Source organism: Ranitomeya variabilis, chromosome 3 (assembly GCF_051348905.1).
Source record: "Ranitomeya variabilis isolate aRanVar5 chromosome 3, aRanVar5.hap1, whole genome shotgun sequence".
NCBI lineage: Eukaryota > Metazoa > Chordata > Amphibia > Anura > Dendrobatidae > Ranitomeya > Ranitomeya variabilis.
The window spans coordinates 432,064,356-432,079,437 of NC_135234.1; the positions used below are offsets into that span (position 1 = coordinate 432,064,356).

Consider the following 15,082-nt stretch of genomic DNA (forward strand, 5'->3'; position numbering starts at 1 on the left):
CCTCGCCACGCTCCCGGGACCGCTCCATTGCAAGCGGCAGCTTCCGGTCCCGTCGCAGGACTGGTGTGCGACAAGGACCTGCCGTGACGTCACGGTCATGTGACCGCGACGTCATCATAGGTCCTGCTCACACCAGACCTGGGACCGCAAGCTGCCGCTTGCAATGGAGCGGTCCCAGGAGCGTGGCGAGGAGCGGGAAAGGCAGCAGATGGTAAGTATAGCACGACTTCAACGGGCTATAGGTGAGTATATTTGTTTATTTTTATTTTTTAAAGTCTCTATACTACGTGGCTGGGCAATATACTACGTGGCTCTGCTATATACTCCGTCGCTGGGCAATAGACTCCGTCGCTGGGCAATAGACTACGTGGCTGGGCAATAGACTACATGGCTGGGCAATATACTACGTGGACATGCATATTCTAGAATACTCGATGCGTTAGAATCGGGCCACCATCTAGAATATTATATTCAGATAAGTTTAGAGGTGTATTTTATTTCTAAAATTTCTAGTAAATTTTTGTTAGTGTATAACCAGTGATTATATATGCTATACACCTTCCGTTTATTTATTTATTTGATTTGCAGGCTGAGGCGGCAGAGGTGGGCAGGCTGAGATGACCATTATTCTTGACTGGGTAGTGGGCGCGGTGGTAACTTCAGCTGTGTGAGTAAATAACAAGTCCATGTATTCGTTTGTCCACCATATCAGTACGGGATTGTGTGATAAGGCCCCGTCTCACATAGCGAAATCGCTAGCGAGATATCTGCTGAGTCACAAGTTTTCTGACGCAACAGCGACCTCAGTAGCGATCTCGCTATGTTTGACACGTACCAGCGACCAGGCCCCTGCTGTGAGATCGCTGGTCGTGTCGGAATGGCCTGGACCTTTTTTTGGTCGTTGAGGTCCCGCTGACATCGCTGAATCTGTGTGTGTGACACGGATTCAGCGATGTCTTCACTGGTAACCAAGGTAAACATCGGGTTACTAAGCGCAGGGCCGCGCTTAGTAACCCGATGTTTACCCTGGTTACCATCGTAAATGTAAAAAAAAACAAAACAGTACATACTCACATTCCGGTGTCCGTCAGGTCCCTTGCCGTCTGCTTCCCACACTGACTGCCGGCCGTAAAGTGAAAGTACAGCACAGCGGTGACGTCACCGCTCTGCTGTTAGGGCCGGCGCTCAGTCAGTGCAGGAAGCGGACGCCGGGGACGCGAAGGTGAGTATGTACTGTTTGTTTTTTTTACTTTTACGCTGGTAACCAGGGTAAACATCGGGTTACTAAGCGCGGCCCTGCGCTCAGCAACCCGATGTTTACCCTGGTTACCCAGGGACCTCGGCATCGTTGGTCGCTGGAGAGCTGTCTGTGTGACAGCTCCCCAGCGACCACACAGCGATCGGCATCGTTGTCTGTATCACTGCAGCGTCGCTGTGTGTGACGGGGCCTATAGTCATACCTTCCCCCTTACCTTCCTCCTCCTCAACAGCAATGTGTAAGCTACTGGATGATCCTGACCTGCTGCAAAACCAAATGCCCAATTTATATCATCAGGCAGCAGTTCAGGATAATCCAGTAACTAAGGCCACGTTCACACTTTGCGGTGTGCTCTGCGGGTTCTCCCGCAGCGGAATTGATAAATCTGCAGGGCAAAACCGCTGCGGTTATCCCTGCAGATTTATCGCGGTTTGTTCCGCAGTTTCCGCTGCGGGTTTTACTCCTATACTATTGATGCTGCATATGCAGTAATATACAGCATCAATAGTAATGTTAAAAATAATAAAAAATGGTTATACTCACCCTCTGACGTCCTGATTTCCTCGGCGCTGCACGCGGCGGTCTGGTTCCAAAGATGCTGTGCGAGAAGGACCTTCGTGATGTCACGGTCATGTGACCGCGACGTCACCACAGGTCCTGCTCGCACAGCAACCTTGACACCGGACGGCCGCGTGCAGCGCTGAGAGGTGAGTATAGCATCATTTTTTATTTTTATTCTTTTTTTTTTTACACTGTTTATGCTTCCCAGGGCCTGGAGGAGAGTCTCCTCTCCTCCACCCCGGGTACCATCTGCACATTATCCGCTTACTTCCTGCATCGTGGGCACAGCCCCATGCGGGAAGTTAGCGGATCAATGCATTCCTATGCGTTCAGAATCGCAGCGATTCTGCAAAAAGAAGTGACATGCTGCTGAATGTAAACCGCTGTGTTTCTGCTCGTTTTTTCGCGCAGCATGTGCACAGCGGATTGCGGTTCCCATAGGGTTTACATGTAAATGTAAACGCTATGGAAACTGCTGCGGACCCGCAGCTGCAGAAACGCTGCGGATCCGCGGTAAAACCCGCAAAATGTGAACATGGCCTTATAAGTTTTGGTTGTGGTTTGGAAGGGGGGTGGGAAAGTTTTGTTGCAAGTGGGTACATGTGATCAAGAAACATCTTTATTATTATTATGGCAGTTTAATTTTTGAAATGGGGCTATCAGTCTGTGCTTTCACAGCAGTGCATACACGACGTGGTGCAGAAGTGGGGTGTTTCAAAGAAAGGGCAGAGGGACTGGAAAGTTTGCAAGGTGGAGGCGGAGCTAGGGTGGAGGCAGAGCTAGGGTGGAGGCGGAACTGGGGCGGAGCCTGGGTGGAGTCTGAAGGGGGGCCCCGAAAATTTTGTCAGTATGGGGCCCCAAAATTCCTAGTGGCAGCCCTGGTAAGATGTACCAATTCCGCACTTAGCCTCTCTCTTCCCACTCCCCTGTAGGGGTGGGATATGGGGTAATAAGGGGTTAATGTCACCTTGCTAATGTAAGGTGACATTAAGCCCGGTTAATAATGAAGAGGCATCAATAAAACGCCTATCCATTACTAATCCAATAGTAGCGAAAGAGTTTAAAATAAAAACACAGCCAGAAAAAAGTATTTTAATATTCTGAATTTCACCATACTTACCATACTCGATCGCCTGCAAAAAATTAAAAATAATAAACCAACCGTATCCTCACTTTCCGCCATAGTCCAATTAATAACGAGTGTCCCACGACGATCTCCCCTATAGAACAGTGACATCAGGGGATGTCACTGCTCTATAGGCCTCCAGTGACACACTCACAGGAGACAATGGCTCCTGCAATGCATCACTGAAGAGGTTACCTGAGTTCATTGGTTTCACTTTATGGCAAAGCTGCGTGGGAATTTTCCCACACAGCAGTGCCACAAGTGAGAGTAGGAACTATTTCTCACAGCGGCGGAGGGATACAGTGCGGAAGGATATCTTCCGTCATTGTATCCTGGAGCGCGGGCGCATCAGCTAATGTGGCTGCTCTCCACGGGAGATCGTCGTGGGACACTCGTTTTTATTGGATATCTGCGGGTATAGGGAGTATATTGTTTGTTTATTATTTTAATATTTTTTACAGGTGAGCAATGGCTTCGGGGATCAAGGTGATGGTGAGTATGTACTCTGTTGTATGTACTGTATGTGTTGTGTATATGTACTGTATGTCTATATGTATGTGTTGTATGTACTGTTGTATGTCATATGTTGTATGTACTGTTGTATGTACTGTTGTATGTACTGTTGTACTGTATGTCATGTTGTATGTACTGTTGTATGTACTGTTGTATGTCATATGTTGTATGTACTGTTGTATGTACTGTTGTACTGTATGTCATATGTTGTATGTACTGTATGTCATATGTTGTATGTACTGTTGTATGTACTGTCATATGTTGTATTAACTGTTGTATGTCATATGTTGTATGTACTGTTGTACGTACTGTTGTATGTACTGTGTCATGTTGTATGTACTGTTGTATGTCATGTATTATGTACTGTGTGTAATATGTTGTGTGTTGTATGTGCTGTTGTATGTCATATGTTGTATGTACTGTATGTCATATGTTGTATGTACTGTATGTTGTATGTATGTGTTTTTTTTTTGTTTGTTTTCTTACATTCAACACATGACCCGGATGATGGGACTAATACTGTCCCATCATTGGCTAATGTGTCAATCACTATCACTGTAGCAGGCATAGCCCGATGGGACTTGTAGTCCCATCGGATGATGCCTGCAAACACACGGCAGACCCACGGGCAGCGCCGCACACCCCGGGACAGACCGCCCGCAGACCCCGCCTGCACACACATACATAGAGTCTCTGCCCACACACTTCCCTCCTCCCGATCTGCAGCGTTTACCCCGCAGCTAAACCGCAGATCTTTTTTACATCTGCGGATGTGCCTGACTCAATGCAAGTCTATGGGTGCAGAAACGCTGCAGATCCGCACAAAGAATTGACATGCTGCGGAAAAAACAACGCTGCGTTCTTGCGCGTCTTTTTCCGCAGCATGTGCACAGCGGATTTGGCTACTGTTTAACGCATGGAAAACTGCAGATCCGCAGCGTCGAAAACGCTGCGGATCCACGGGAAAATCTGCAATGTGTGCACATAGCCTTAATAGGAACTATACTTTCAGGTAATTTTTCATGATAGGCTGGTGTGTGTGATGTGGAAAATGTATTACCTGAAATTTTCATTTCCTGGAGTCCATAGACAGCTCACAAATGGATTAATGAGATTTCATCTGCCCAGATACAAGATACACATTGACTAGTAATAGATAGACCACCTACTGCACAATATAAGCTAGGATAGACCCACAATGATGGGTAAAAATGTAATGGGGAGAATATTGTGCTGCCTACAGTCTATGGGAAATTAACATGTCAGGTAATACATTTTCCATTTCCTGTTTGCTCTCCAGAAGCACAGGAATCGGAGATAAGTAACAATGCAAAAACAAAAAGGGAGGGATGAATTGTTAACCACTTCCATAAGCATTGCTTTTCCAAAGGCTGAATCCTCAGATGAAAGCCTGTATGCTTGATAAACGTAGAAAATGAGGTCCAGGTATCAGCTCTGCAGATCTAATCCAGAGGCAAGAGACGTCTTCATCTGGGCTGTAGCTTTTGATCTGGTAGAATGAGCTCTCAAGTTGAGGTGAGACTCCAGACCTTGTAAAGAGTTACAATCTCTGATCACTGTCTTAAGCCACCTATATAGTGAGACTTTACTAAGCCTGATTCCCCCTTGTTTCCTAGAATGGTAGAAAAAGAGCATCTGAGCATTTCAATGGACGAATTCTATTATGATATTCTAAAGGTGATGTTTTCACATCCAGATGAATAAAATTGTCTGAATCAAAGTCCAAAGCTGGAGTTAGAAAAAGCAGGTCAATTTTTTGGTTAGGTTAGACACTGTAGGTACTTTTGGAAAGGAAAAGTATAGTCCCGAGAACCACACAATCTGGAAGAATTTTTAAATAGTTATTTGCAAGAAAGGGCTTGTAGTTCACTGATTCTTCTGAACAAAGTGGTAACTGTCAAAATTGGTGTAAAGTCAGTAGTTTAAGACTGAAATTGTGTAATGGTTCAAACGAAGATTGATACGAGCCAAAATGAGGAAAGCCCCAAAAAGGTCGGGGGCTATAATATGATGGCCTTAACGTCTTTATATAGCTGCAAAAATGAACCTTCAAGGTATTTGGCTTTAGACCCTTCTGATATCCTTCTTGAAGTAACTGAAGGAAAGAGGAAACATCTTTTAGACTTCTCATGTTTTACATGGCAGTAAAAAAGAAAAATCCAAACCTAGGAGTAAACTTTAATTGTATTTGGTGTTCTAGAAGCCAACAGGGTATTAATGACTTATTCAGGCAGGCTGCTATCTATTACGACCTGATCTTCAAGCCGTGAGATGTAACTGAACTGGATCTCGATGATACATTCCTTTTGGGAGAAGAAGATCTTTGTGATTTGGCGATCTCCAGTATCTTCCTCATGAGAGACTTAATGTGAGTGGAAACCAAGCCCTTCTGGGCCAGTATGGAAAGCACTAAAATGGCCTCTACCTGTTCATTTTTGATCTTCCTCAGGACACTTCGAATTAGAGAGACAGGAGGGAAGACTTAGAAGAAGAATCTTCCCCAGTTGATGGAGAGGCCTCCGATCGCAAATGGACTCCTGGATTTGTTGAGAGAACAGAAGTAGTCGAACTTGGCTTTCTCCGTGGTAGATATCACATCCAGCTCTGGTTTTCCTAGTCATTCTGTAATCTGAAAGATTTCTGTATTTAGACTCTATTTTCCTGTGGGAATATAGTTCCTGCTTTGTCAAAGCTGCCCAACACTATATAAGTGCACCCCACAGGGACAGACTCCCCAGTTTCCCTGGCCAACAATAAAAGATCTGGCTGCATCCTGCATAGATATGTGTAGTAAGGTAATAAAGATGTATAATATGGCATGCACCACTTAATGAATTAGGTGCATCGTACTCCTGTGAGTCAGTTCATTGACTGGTGTACATAGTCTTAATTAATCAGCCCCATAAAGCTTAGCTTTTCTCTACTCATGTGAGACAGGACTAGACAGATGCAAGGAAAAGGAAAACAAACCCTTTAGAATACAAAAAGACAGACTGCACAATAACAGCTCAATAGCCAGTGCATAACTCTACTAGGAAACCACCTAACCGATACCTTGGTGCTGATCACGGTTCTGATACCTGGCAGATATGCTCCTTCTCAGTTCCGCCCCATTTGGCTATCTTTGTATACATTGGTATACCATCTTTGGATGGATAGCGGAAAAGTCAGCAGTGGCCATATCTTGGTATACCTGTTTGATCTCGGTATACCTACTTAGGATAGACAGCAGAGAATACAGCGATGGCCATCTTGGTATACTTATTTGGATGGATTGTAGAGAAATCAATGGTGGCCATGTTGGTATACTCATTTTGAGAGGCAGCAGAGAACTTTGTGATGGCTATGTTGCTGTACTCTTGCTAGAGGAGACACAAATTATATCTCCAGCCAGTTCGGGAATCTACTGTTATATCCACATCCTCCTCTACCCAAGCTAAAAGGCTATATTGCCCATAGCAGACATATTACACTAGCAAATATTCCTAGCTATTGGGTGACGTCAGGAGGATTATTGGTAAGAGCATGACCTAAGGATGAGGGACTGGGCAGAAGTTCAGTATACAACCTGAAGTCTGGATGTATAGCAGTAGGGATACAGCAAACCCCATGTACAGAGGGCTATAAGAGAGATGTAAACATCTATCCAATATAAATAATTAGCCTCCTCATGGTGCTGTCCTAGCTTATATTGTATACTGGGCGCTGAAAATATTTAGCTAATTATTGCTAATCAATGTGTATCATGTATCAGGTCAGATGAAGTCTCATTAACCCATTCATGTGCTGCTGTAAGATGACCAGGAAAACACTTTCTGGCCACTATATTACTTGTGTCTTGCATTTTTACCAGTTTTCCCTTCTGCGGTCTCTATCTCTTAATTTACAGTTGACACTAAACTGAGTCGGTGAAGACTAGCTGCTATGATGTTTCCTGTACACAGTTCAGAGAACTGATGGATTCTTACTCTTTTCCCTTTGGTAGCACACAGACAGAAGCTGCAGAGGCATTTAGACATTCTAAAGTTGTACTAAGCAGTGTAGCTATGAATCCAGCTCTGGGATACACTGACTAGAAAATGTAGGATGTTTCTCTGCCTCTCAATTAAAGTGACTGAATCACTTTTTTTTACAGATTAATAATTATATAAACATTTATTTTTAAAACAAAATAACTTCTACTATATTTTATTTCTGAACCCTTTTTTTATTCAGTATAAGAAATTTGGCACTCCAGATAATGATGCAAAAAAAAATTAATTTATTTCATGTAGTAACAAATCTGTTGCAAACAATGACGTTTTGGCCACAAACGGCCTTCTTCAGAACTAGAAAAGAATATATCACAATAAGTATACATAAAAGCATACAAATCCATCTAAATGTTACCAATAGTAGTCTCTCATCGCAACAAGAAAATAAAGAAATAAGGGAACACAGACCCAAAGTAATGGGGAAAAAATCATTCTAATTATGTAATCCTGAGTCTAATGTTATAGAATAGTGACGAATTTGACCATATGATAGATTATAGAAAAAAAGACTATAGAGAACATAATCAAAGGGACACACATATACAGTTCCCTTCAGTAGTTACCAGAGAGTGGCAAAGAGTGTAAATGGCTGGAGTCACACTGCGAAAGAAAAAATGGTACGGGATTACTCAGTTGTGAGAGCTTAGAGATAAAAAAAAACAAAAAAAAAACAGTGTTCATACATACATCTAGAGCAGGATCTACATAGAAAAACTTGCCAGCATAAGATCATGCAGGCCAAATGTATGATCCTATGCTGGTAGGTTTTTCTATGTACGGTATTTTTCGGATTATAAGACGCACTTTTTTTCCCCAAAAAGTTTTGGGGGAAAATGGGGGTGCGTCTTATAATGTGGATATTCCTTACCGGCCGCGGTAGAACAGGGTCCCAGGGTTGCTGCTGGAGGAGGCAAGAGTGGAGCGTTGCTGCAGACCGGGATGAGGGGGTGTTCGGATGTGCACCTCTGCGGGTGTTTGGTGGTGCGGGGGCTCTGCTGACATTTTGTGAAAGCCCAGAGCTCCCACACTTACATGGTTTACTATGCGGTGGACTCTGGGAAAATGGGTGCGGGGGCAGCGCATGCGCAGATGGAGAACTCGGCACGAAGATCTTGGGAGATGAGATCTCAGCGCCAACATCTACATCTGCGCATGCGCCGCCCCCGGCAGCCATTTTCCCGGAGTCCACCGCATAGTAAACCATGTAAGTGTGGGAGCTCTGGGCTTTCACAAAATGTCAGCGGAGCCCCCGCACCACCGAACACCAGCAGCAGCGCACGTCCGAATACCCCCTCATCCCAGCCTGCAGCAACACTCCACTCTTGCCTGCTCCCCTGCAGCGACCCTGGGACCCCGCTTCACTGCAGCCACTAACCCCGGTAAGCAATAAGACGCATGGATTGTAAGAAGTACCACCATTTTATTTAAAAAAAAAAGTTTTTTTTCTCCTCAAAATTTGGGGTATGTCTTATAAGCTGCAAAATACGGTATATATCTTGGAGTGGATTCCTATTTGAGCAAACAAAATAAGTGGCTGTGCTGCATTCTTTTAATATTCATACCTTTTTTTTGTTCAGCCACTGGGGCTGCCATTTTTATTTGCTGGTGTGTCTGAGCATGACGCATACCCACTGCAAGTACGGCAGCCACATGCCATAAGAGACTGCAGTTGATGTCCGTCAGCATCTCCTGTACTGCGGCTGTCCCAGCTGTGAACTGTCCATGACACCTGTACTGCTCAGGTCACAGTTGTGGAAGAGCCATGAACTATCTGAGAGAACTTCCCCCTGTCACTTAGAGCGATGACAGAAGGTCTGAACCCCAGGCAAACCGTGGTGATAACAAGTCGGCAGCCTGGTATTGTACTACACTGCTAATGACACGCTACTGACCTGTTCTCACCGCTGGAAGAAGTTACCTCTGCGGCCCTGCTCTGACTGATGAGACCAGTGGTGACTTTTACCAGCAGTAAGAACAGCTCGGTAGCCTGGCATTAGTTGTACAATACCAGGCTGCTGACTTATTCTCACCACCGTAGTATTTAGCTCAGCAGCTCTGCTCAGTGTAATGCCTCATTCAGAGATCCGTGATGTACAGGCGTGAATCAGTGGCGGACACCACAAAAGAGGGCCCCTATGCAAGAACAATATATGGGCCCTTTGTAGTCCAATAGCTCATGATAATGCACATTTCCACCTGCTTAGGAATTGAATGTGGGCCCCCTGTGGCTTCAGCGGTTGCACCAAGAGTATGTCCACCCCTGGCCTGAATGAGGCTTTATCGCTGCGTATCAGAAGAGATGACTTTGTCAATGGTTAGCGCTCCGCATATTCAACTTCAATATGCACAGCGCTATAACCCTTAACAAAGTCGTCTTTTGTGATATGCTTGGCAGCCGCAGCCGTAAAGCCTCATTCAGATGTCTATGTATCACGTCAGTATGCAGGGGTTATACAGTAGTAGAAAAAGAAAGTATAAAAGGAAGTAAAATTAAAAAAAATTCAAACCACCCTCCTCCACCATTATAAATGAACAGTTGGTATTGCTGCATTTGTGAACGTCCAGTCTATCAAAATATAAAGGTAATGCTTTCAGTAAATTCCACAGACAGAAAAATAATCAAAATGCTCACAATATTTTTGGAGGGGGGGATGTCATCTCACTTCACTAAAAAAAAAATGCAATACAAACATCAAATATACCAGCAGTGGCGAACCTGCAGCACACAGAGTCCTCCCTGTGGGCACGCGCGCCATCGCCGTTCCGCATCAGTGGACAAGGGCTGGCGGGTGAGGAGCCCAGCTACGCCAGCCCTTACTTCAGCTGGATGTGTGTCCTTGGACAAATATCCAGCTGAAGTGTATTGGAGCGCACAAACTTTCCAGGTCCGTGCGCTGCATGGCATGCTGCTGGTCAATCGGAGACCAGCAGCTGTTATCGACGTACACTACCGTTCCAAAGTTTAGGGTCACCCAGACATTTTTGTGTTTTCCATGAAAACTCATACTTTTATTAATCAAATGAGTTGCCAAATGAATTTAAAATCTAGTCCAGACATTGTCAAGGTTCAAAAGAAAGATTTTTATTTGAAATAATAATTTTCTCCTTCAAACTTTGCTTTTGTCAAAGAATGCTCCCTTTGCAGCAATTACAGCATTGCAGACCTTTGGCATTCTAGCAGTTAATTTGCTGAGGTAATCTGGAGAAATTTCACCCCATGCTTCCAGAAGCCCCTCCCACTAGTTGGTTTGGCTTGATGGGCACTTTTTGCGTACCATACGGTTAAGCTGCTCCCACAACAGCTCAATGGGGTTGAGATCTGATGACTGCGCTGGCCACTCCATTACAGATAGAATACCAGCTGCCTGCTTCTTCCCTAAATAGTTCCTGCATAATTTGGAGGTGTGCTTTGGGCCATTATCCTTTTGTAGGATGAAATTGGCTCCAATCAAGTGCTGTCCACAGGGTATGGCATGGCGTTGCAAAATGGAGTGATAGCCTTCCTTATTCAAAATCACTTTTACCTTGTACAAATCTCCCACTTAACCAGCACCAAAGCAACCCCAGACCATCACATTACCTCCACCATGCATCTCACAAATGTTCTTCTGTGTGATCCAAGCACCTCAAACTTGGATTAATCTGTCCATAACACTTTTTTCCAATCTTCCTCTGTCCAATGTCTGTGTTCTTTTGCCCATATTAATCTTTTCTTTAATTGGCCAGTCTCAAATATGGCTTTTTCTTTGCCACTCTGCCTTGAAGGCCAGCATCCCGGAGTCGCCTCTTCACTGTAGACATTGACACTGGCGTTTTGCGTGTACTATTTAATGAAGCTGCCGGTTGAGGACCTGAGAGGCATCGATTTCTCAAACTACAGACGCTAATGTACTTGTCTTCTTGCTCAGTTGTGCAGCGGGGCCTCCCACTTCTCTTTCTACTTTGGTTAGAGCCTGTTTGTGCTCTCCTCTGAAGGGAGTAGTACACACTCTTGTAGGAAATCTTCAGTTTCTTGGCAATTTCTCACATGGAATAGCCTTCATTTCTAAGAACAAGAATAGACTGTCGAGTTTCACATGAAAGTTCTTTTTTTCTGGCCATTTTGAGAGTTTAATGGAACCAACAAATGTAATGTTCCAGATTCTCAACTAGCTCAAAGGAAGATCAGGTTTATAGGTTCTCCAATCAGCCAAACTGTTTTCTGCTGTGCTAACATACTTACACAAGGGTTTTCAAGGGTATTCTAACCATCCATTAGCCTTCTTACACAGTTAGCAAACACAAAGTACCATAAGAACGCTGGAGTGATGGTTGTTGGAAATGGGCCTCTATACGCCTATGAAGATATTGCATTACAAACCAGACGTTTGCAGCTAGAATAGTCATTTACCACATTAACAATGTATAGAGTGTATTTCTGAATCATTTGATGTTAGCTTCATTGGAAAAAACTGTGTTTTTCTTTCATAAATAAGGACATTTCTAAGTGACCCTAAACTTTTGAACGGTAGTGTACACACACAATTGGGCGCATGGCAGAGACGTCGTGCGCGACCTGTCGCTTGGACCCTGACGTCGCCTGCCAGCTTCAGAAGGTGATTCGGTGCCCTGGTAGAGAGGAAGGAAGGTGAGTAGTAGCATTTCTTTCTATGCATTGAACAGCGGTGCCGGCAGGATTCCGGCGCACATAGAAGGATGGGGTTACATATATATATATATATATATATATATATATATATATATACATATATACACAAGGGTGGGGGCATATATACCAGGATGAAAGGCATATACATGAACGGGGGGGATCATATACAAGTGCTTCTCACAAAATTAGAATATCATCAAAAAGTTAATTTATTTCAGTTCTTCAATACAAAAAGTGCAACTCATATAGAGTCATTGCAAACATAGTGATCTATTTCAACTGTTTATTTCTTTTAATGTTGATGATTATGGCTTACAGCCAATGAAAACTCATGTCATTATCTCAGTAAATTATAATACTTTATAACACCAGCTTGAAAAATGATATTAAAATCCAAAATGTTGGTCTTCCGAAAGGTATGTTCAGTAAATGCACTCAATACTTGGTCAGGGCTCCTTTTGCATCAGTTACTGCACCAATGTGGTGTGGTGTGGAGGCGATCAGCCTGTGGCACTACTGAGGTATTATGGAAGCCCAGGTTGCTTTGATAGCAGCCTTCAGCTCATCTGCACTGTTGGGTCTGGTATCTCTCATCTTCCTCTTGACAATACCCCATAGATACTCTAAGGGGTTAAGGTCAGGCGAGTTTGCTGGCCATTCAAGCACAGTGATACTGTTGTTTTTAATACAGGTAATGGCACTTTTGGCAGTGTGGACAGGTGCCAAGTCCTGCTGGAGAATTAAATTTCCATCTCCAAAAAGCTTGTTGACAGAGGGAAGCATGAAGTGATCTTAAATTTCCTGGTAGATGGCTGCACTGACTTTGGCCTTGATAAAAAACAGTAGACCTACAGTGTACCAGCAGATGACATGGCTCCACAAACCATCACTGATTGTGGAAACTTCACACTAGACATCAAGCAGCCTGTATTGTGTGTCTCTCCACTCTTCCTCCAGACTCTGGTACCTTGATTTCCAAATGAAATGCAAAATTTACTTTCATCTGAAAACAACACCTTGGACCATTGAGCAACAGTCCAGTTCTTTTTCTCCTTGACCCAGGTAAGACACATCTGGCATTGTCTATTGGTCATGAGTGGCTCGACACAAGGAATGCGACACTTGTAGCCCATGTCCTATATACGTCTGTGTGTGGTGGCTCTAGAGGCAATGACTCCAGCAACAGTCTACTCGTTGTGAATCTCCCCCAAGTTTTTGAATGGCCTTTTCTTAACAATCCTTTCAAGGCTGCGGTTTAACCCGGTTGCTTGTGCACCTTTTTCTACACTTTTTCCTTCCACTCAACTTTCCATTAATATGCTTGGATACAGCACTCTGTGAACAGCCAACTTCTTTAGCAATGATCTTTTGTGGCTTACCATCCTTGTGAAGTGTGTCAATGACTGCCTTCTGGACATCCGTTAAGTCAGCAGTCTTCCCCATGATTGTGGAGCCTACTGAAACAGACTAAGGGACCTTTTTAAACACTTAGGATGCCTTTGCATGTATTTTTTTGTTAATTATTCTAATTTTACTGAGATAATGACTTTTGAGTTTTCATTGGTTGTAAGCAATAATCATCAACATTAACAGAAATAAACACTTGAAATAGATCACTGTTTGCAATGACTCTATATAATATGAGTTTCACTTTTTGTATAGTAGAACTAAAATAAGTTTAACTTTTTGATGATATTCTAATTTTGTGAGAAGCGCCTGTACATGGATGTGTACATGGTATATACATGAATTGGGGGAACATATACATGGATGGGGAGTGTATATCAGGATGATATACCAAAGCTACTGCAATGTCACATAGGGTGAGCGACATAACGAATCAGATGAATTACGCTACATTTCTATTAAAGGTATTTGCTAATATAATTATTACACCTTCTACATATTGGGATAGTATCTTGGAGATGGCAGTACTCCTTTCCATGCCACAGCAATCAGAAATCATCTTGTGTCTCTATTGTTAGCCAGCATTTACCCAATGTGGAGGGACACAATTACCCCAGTGCTGGCATACAGGTACGCCATTTTGTGCTAAGGTTCATCTATGCAAATTAAATGGCTCTGTGTGCTGTAATATACATGCAGGCCTTTCTTGATTGTTCATTTGAGACAAGCCCTTTAACTTTCAAATACATCAAGGAGGCTTACAGCAGTCTGTGGTGTTATTTGGATGGCAAATCTCTCAAATCCTTTGTATACGTTTTTGCAGATAGCTTTTAAACAAGCTACCATTACGAAGCCAGAAGAAAAGCCTCCACGTGGATCTGCTGCAGCCATACTGAAAAACTCATCTTTTCTTGGAGACCACAGTTACTGCCTACCAACACCCGCTGAAATCAAAAGAAAAATTTGGGACCTTGAAAGAAAATTAGAAATTGCTCACAAGAAAATAAAAATCTATCAGCAAAAAGAACGGAGAGGAAGGAGGAAATGTTCCACAGAAATCACTGCAGGTTTGGTTCTAGAGCAAACGCCCAGGACATAGCGCAGAGACTAGTCACCGATCCGGGGTCACACAATATGACTGTGATGTTACCAGGAATGCTGCTATATGGACTGATGTACTGGCCTGTTCTGTTACAAAGGTCATACACTGAGACACTAAAGGCCAGATTCCATCATTCTATTTTCACTGTTTTTTTTTGTGGTGAATACCTCTAAGTTGGTGACCTTTTGATTTGCAACAAACTTATCAAACGATTTGTGAATTTTTAAACTTGTCATCTGTTGTCTGGTTAGTTTTCTGAATTTTTTTTTTTAACGTAAATGTGGCTTTTCAAATGTTTTAGGTCAATTAATCAAATCACTCTAAAAAGTTGCAAAATTTGTTGCAAATGTACTCCAGTCTGCTCCTGCAGTAATACTATGTATGCCAGTTATTTAGCAGCAATTTTTGCAAC

The 15,082-nt window shown here is 43.3% G+C and overlaps 1 protein-coding gene across 1 annotated transcript in view; it reads left to right on the forward strand.

Moving 5' to 3' along the window:
* The window catches only part of LOC143816253 (THAP domain-containing protein 2-like), a 31,513-nt gene extending 16,718 nt beyond the window's left edge, over nucleotides 1-14,795 (forward strand). The window contains exon 3 of the mRNA XM_077296417.1: nucleotides 14,392-14,795. Within this exon, the coding sequence (XP_077152532.1) occupies nucleotides 14,392-14,667 (276 nt within the window). The 3' untranslated portion in view covers nucleotides 14,668-14,795. The remainder of the gene's footprint in view (nucleotides 1-14,391) is intronic.
* Nucleotides 14,796-15,082: the final 287 nt, after the last annotated feature.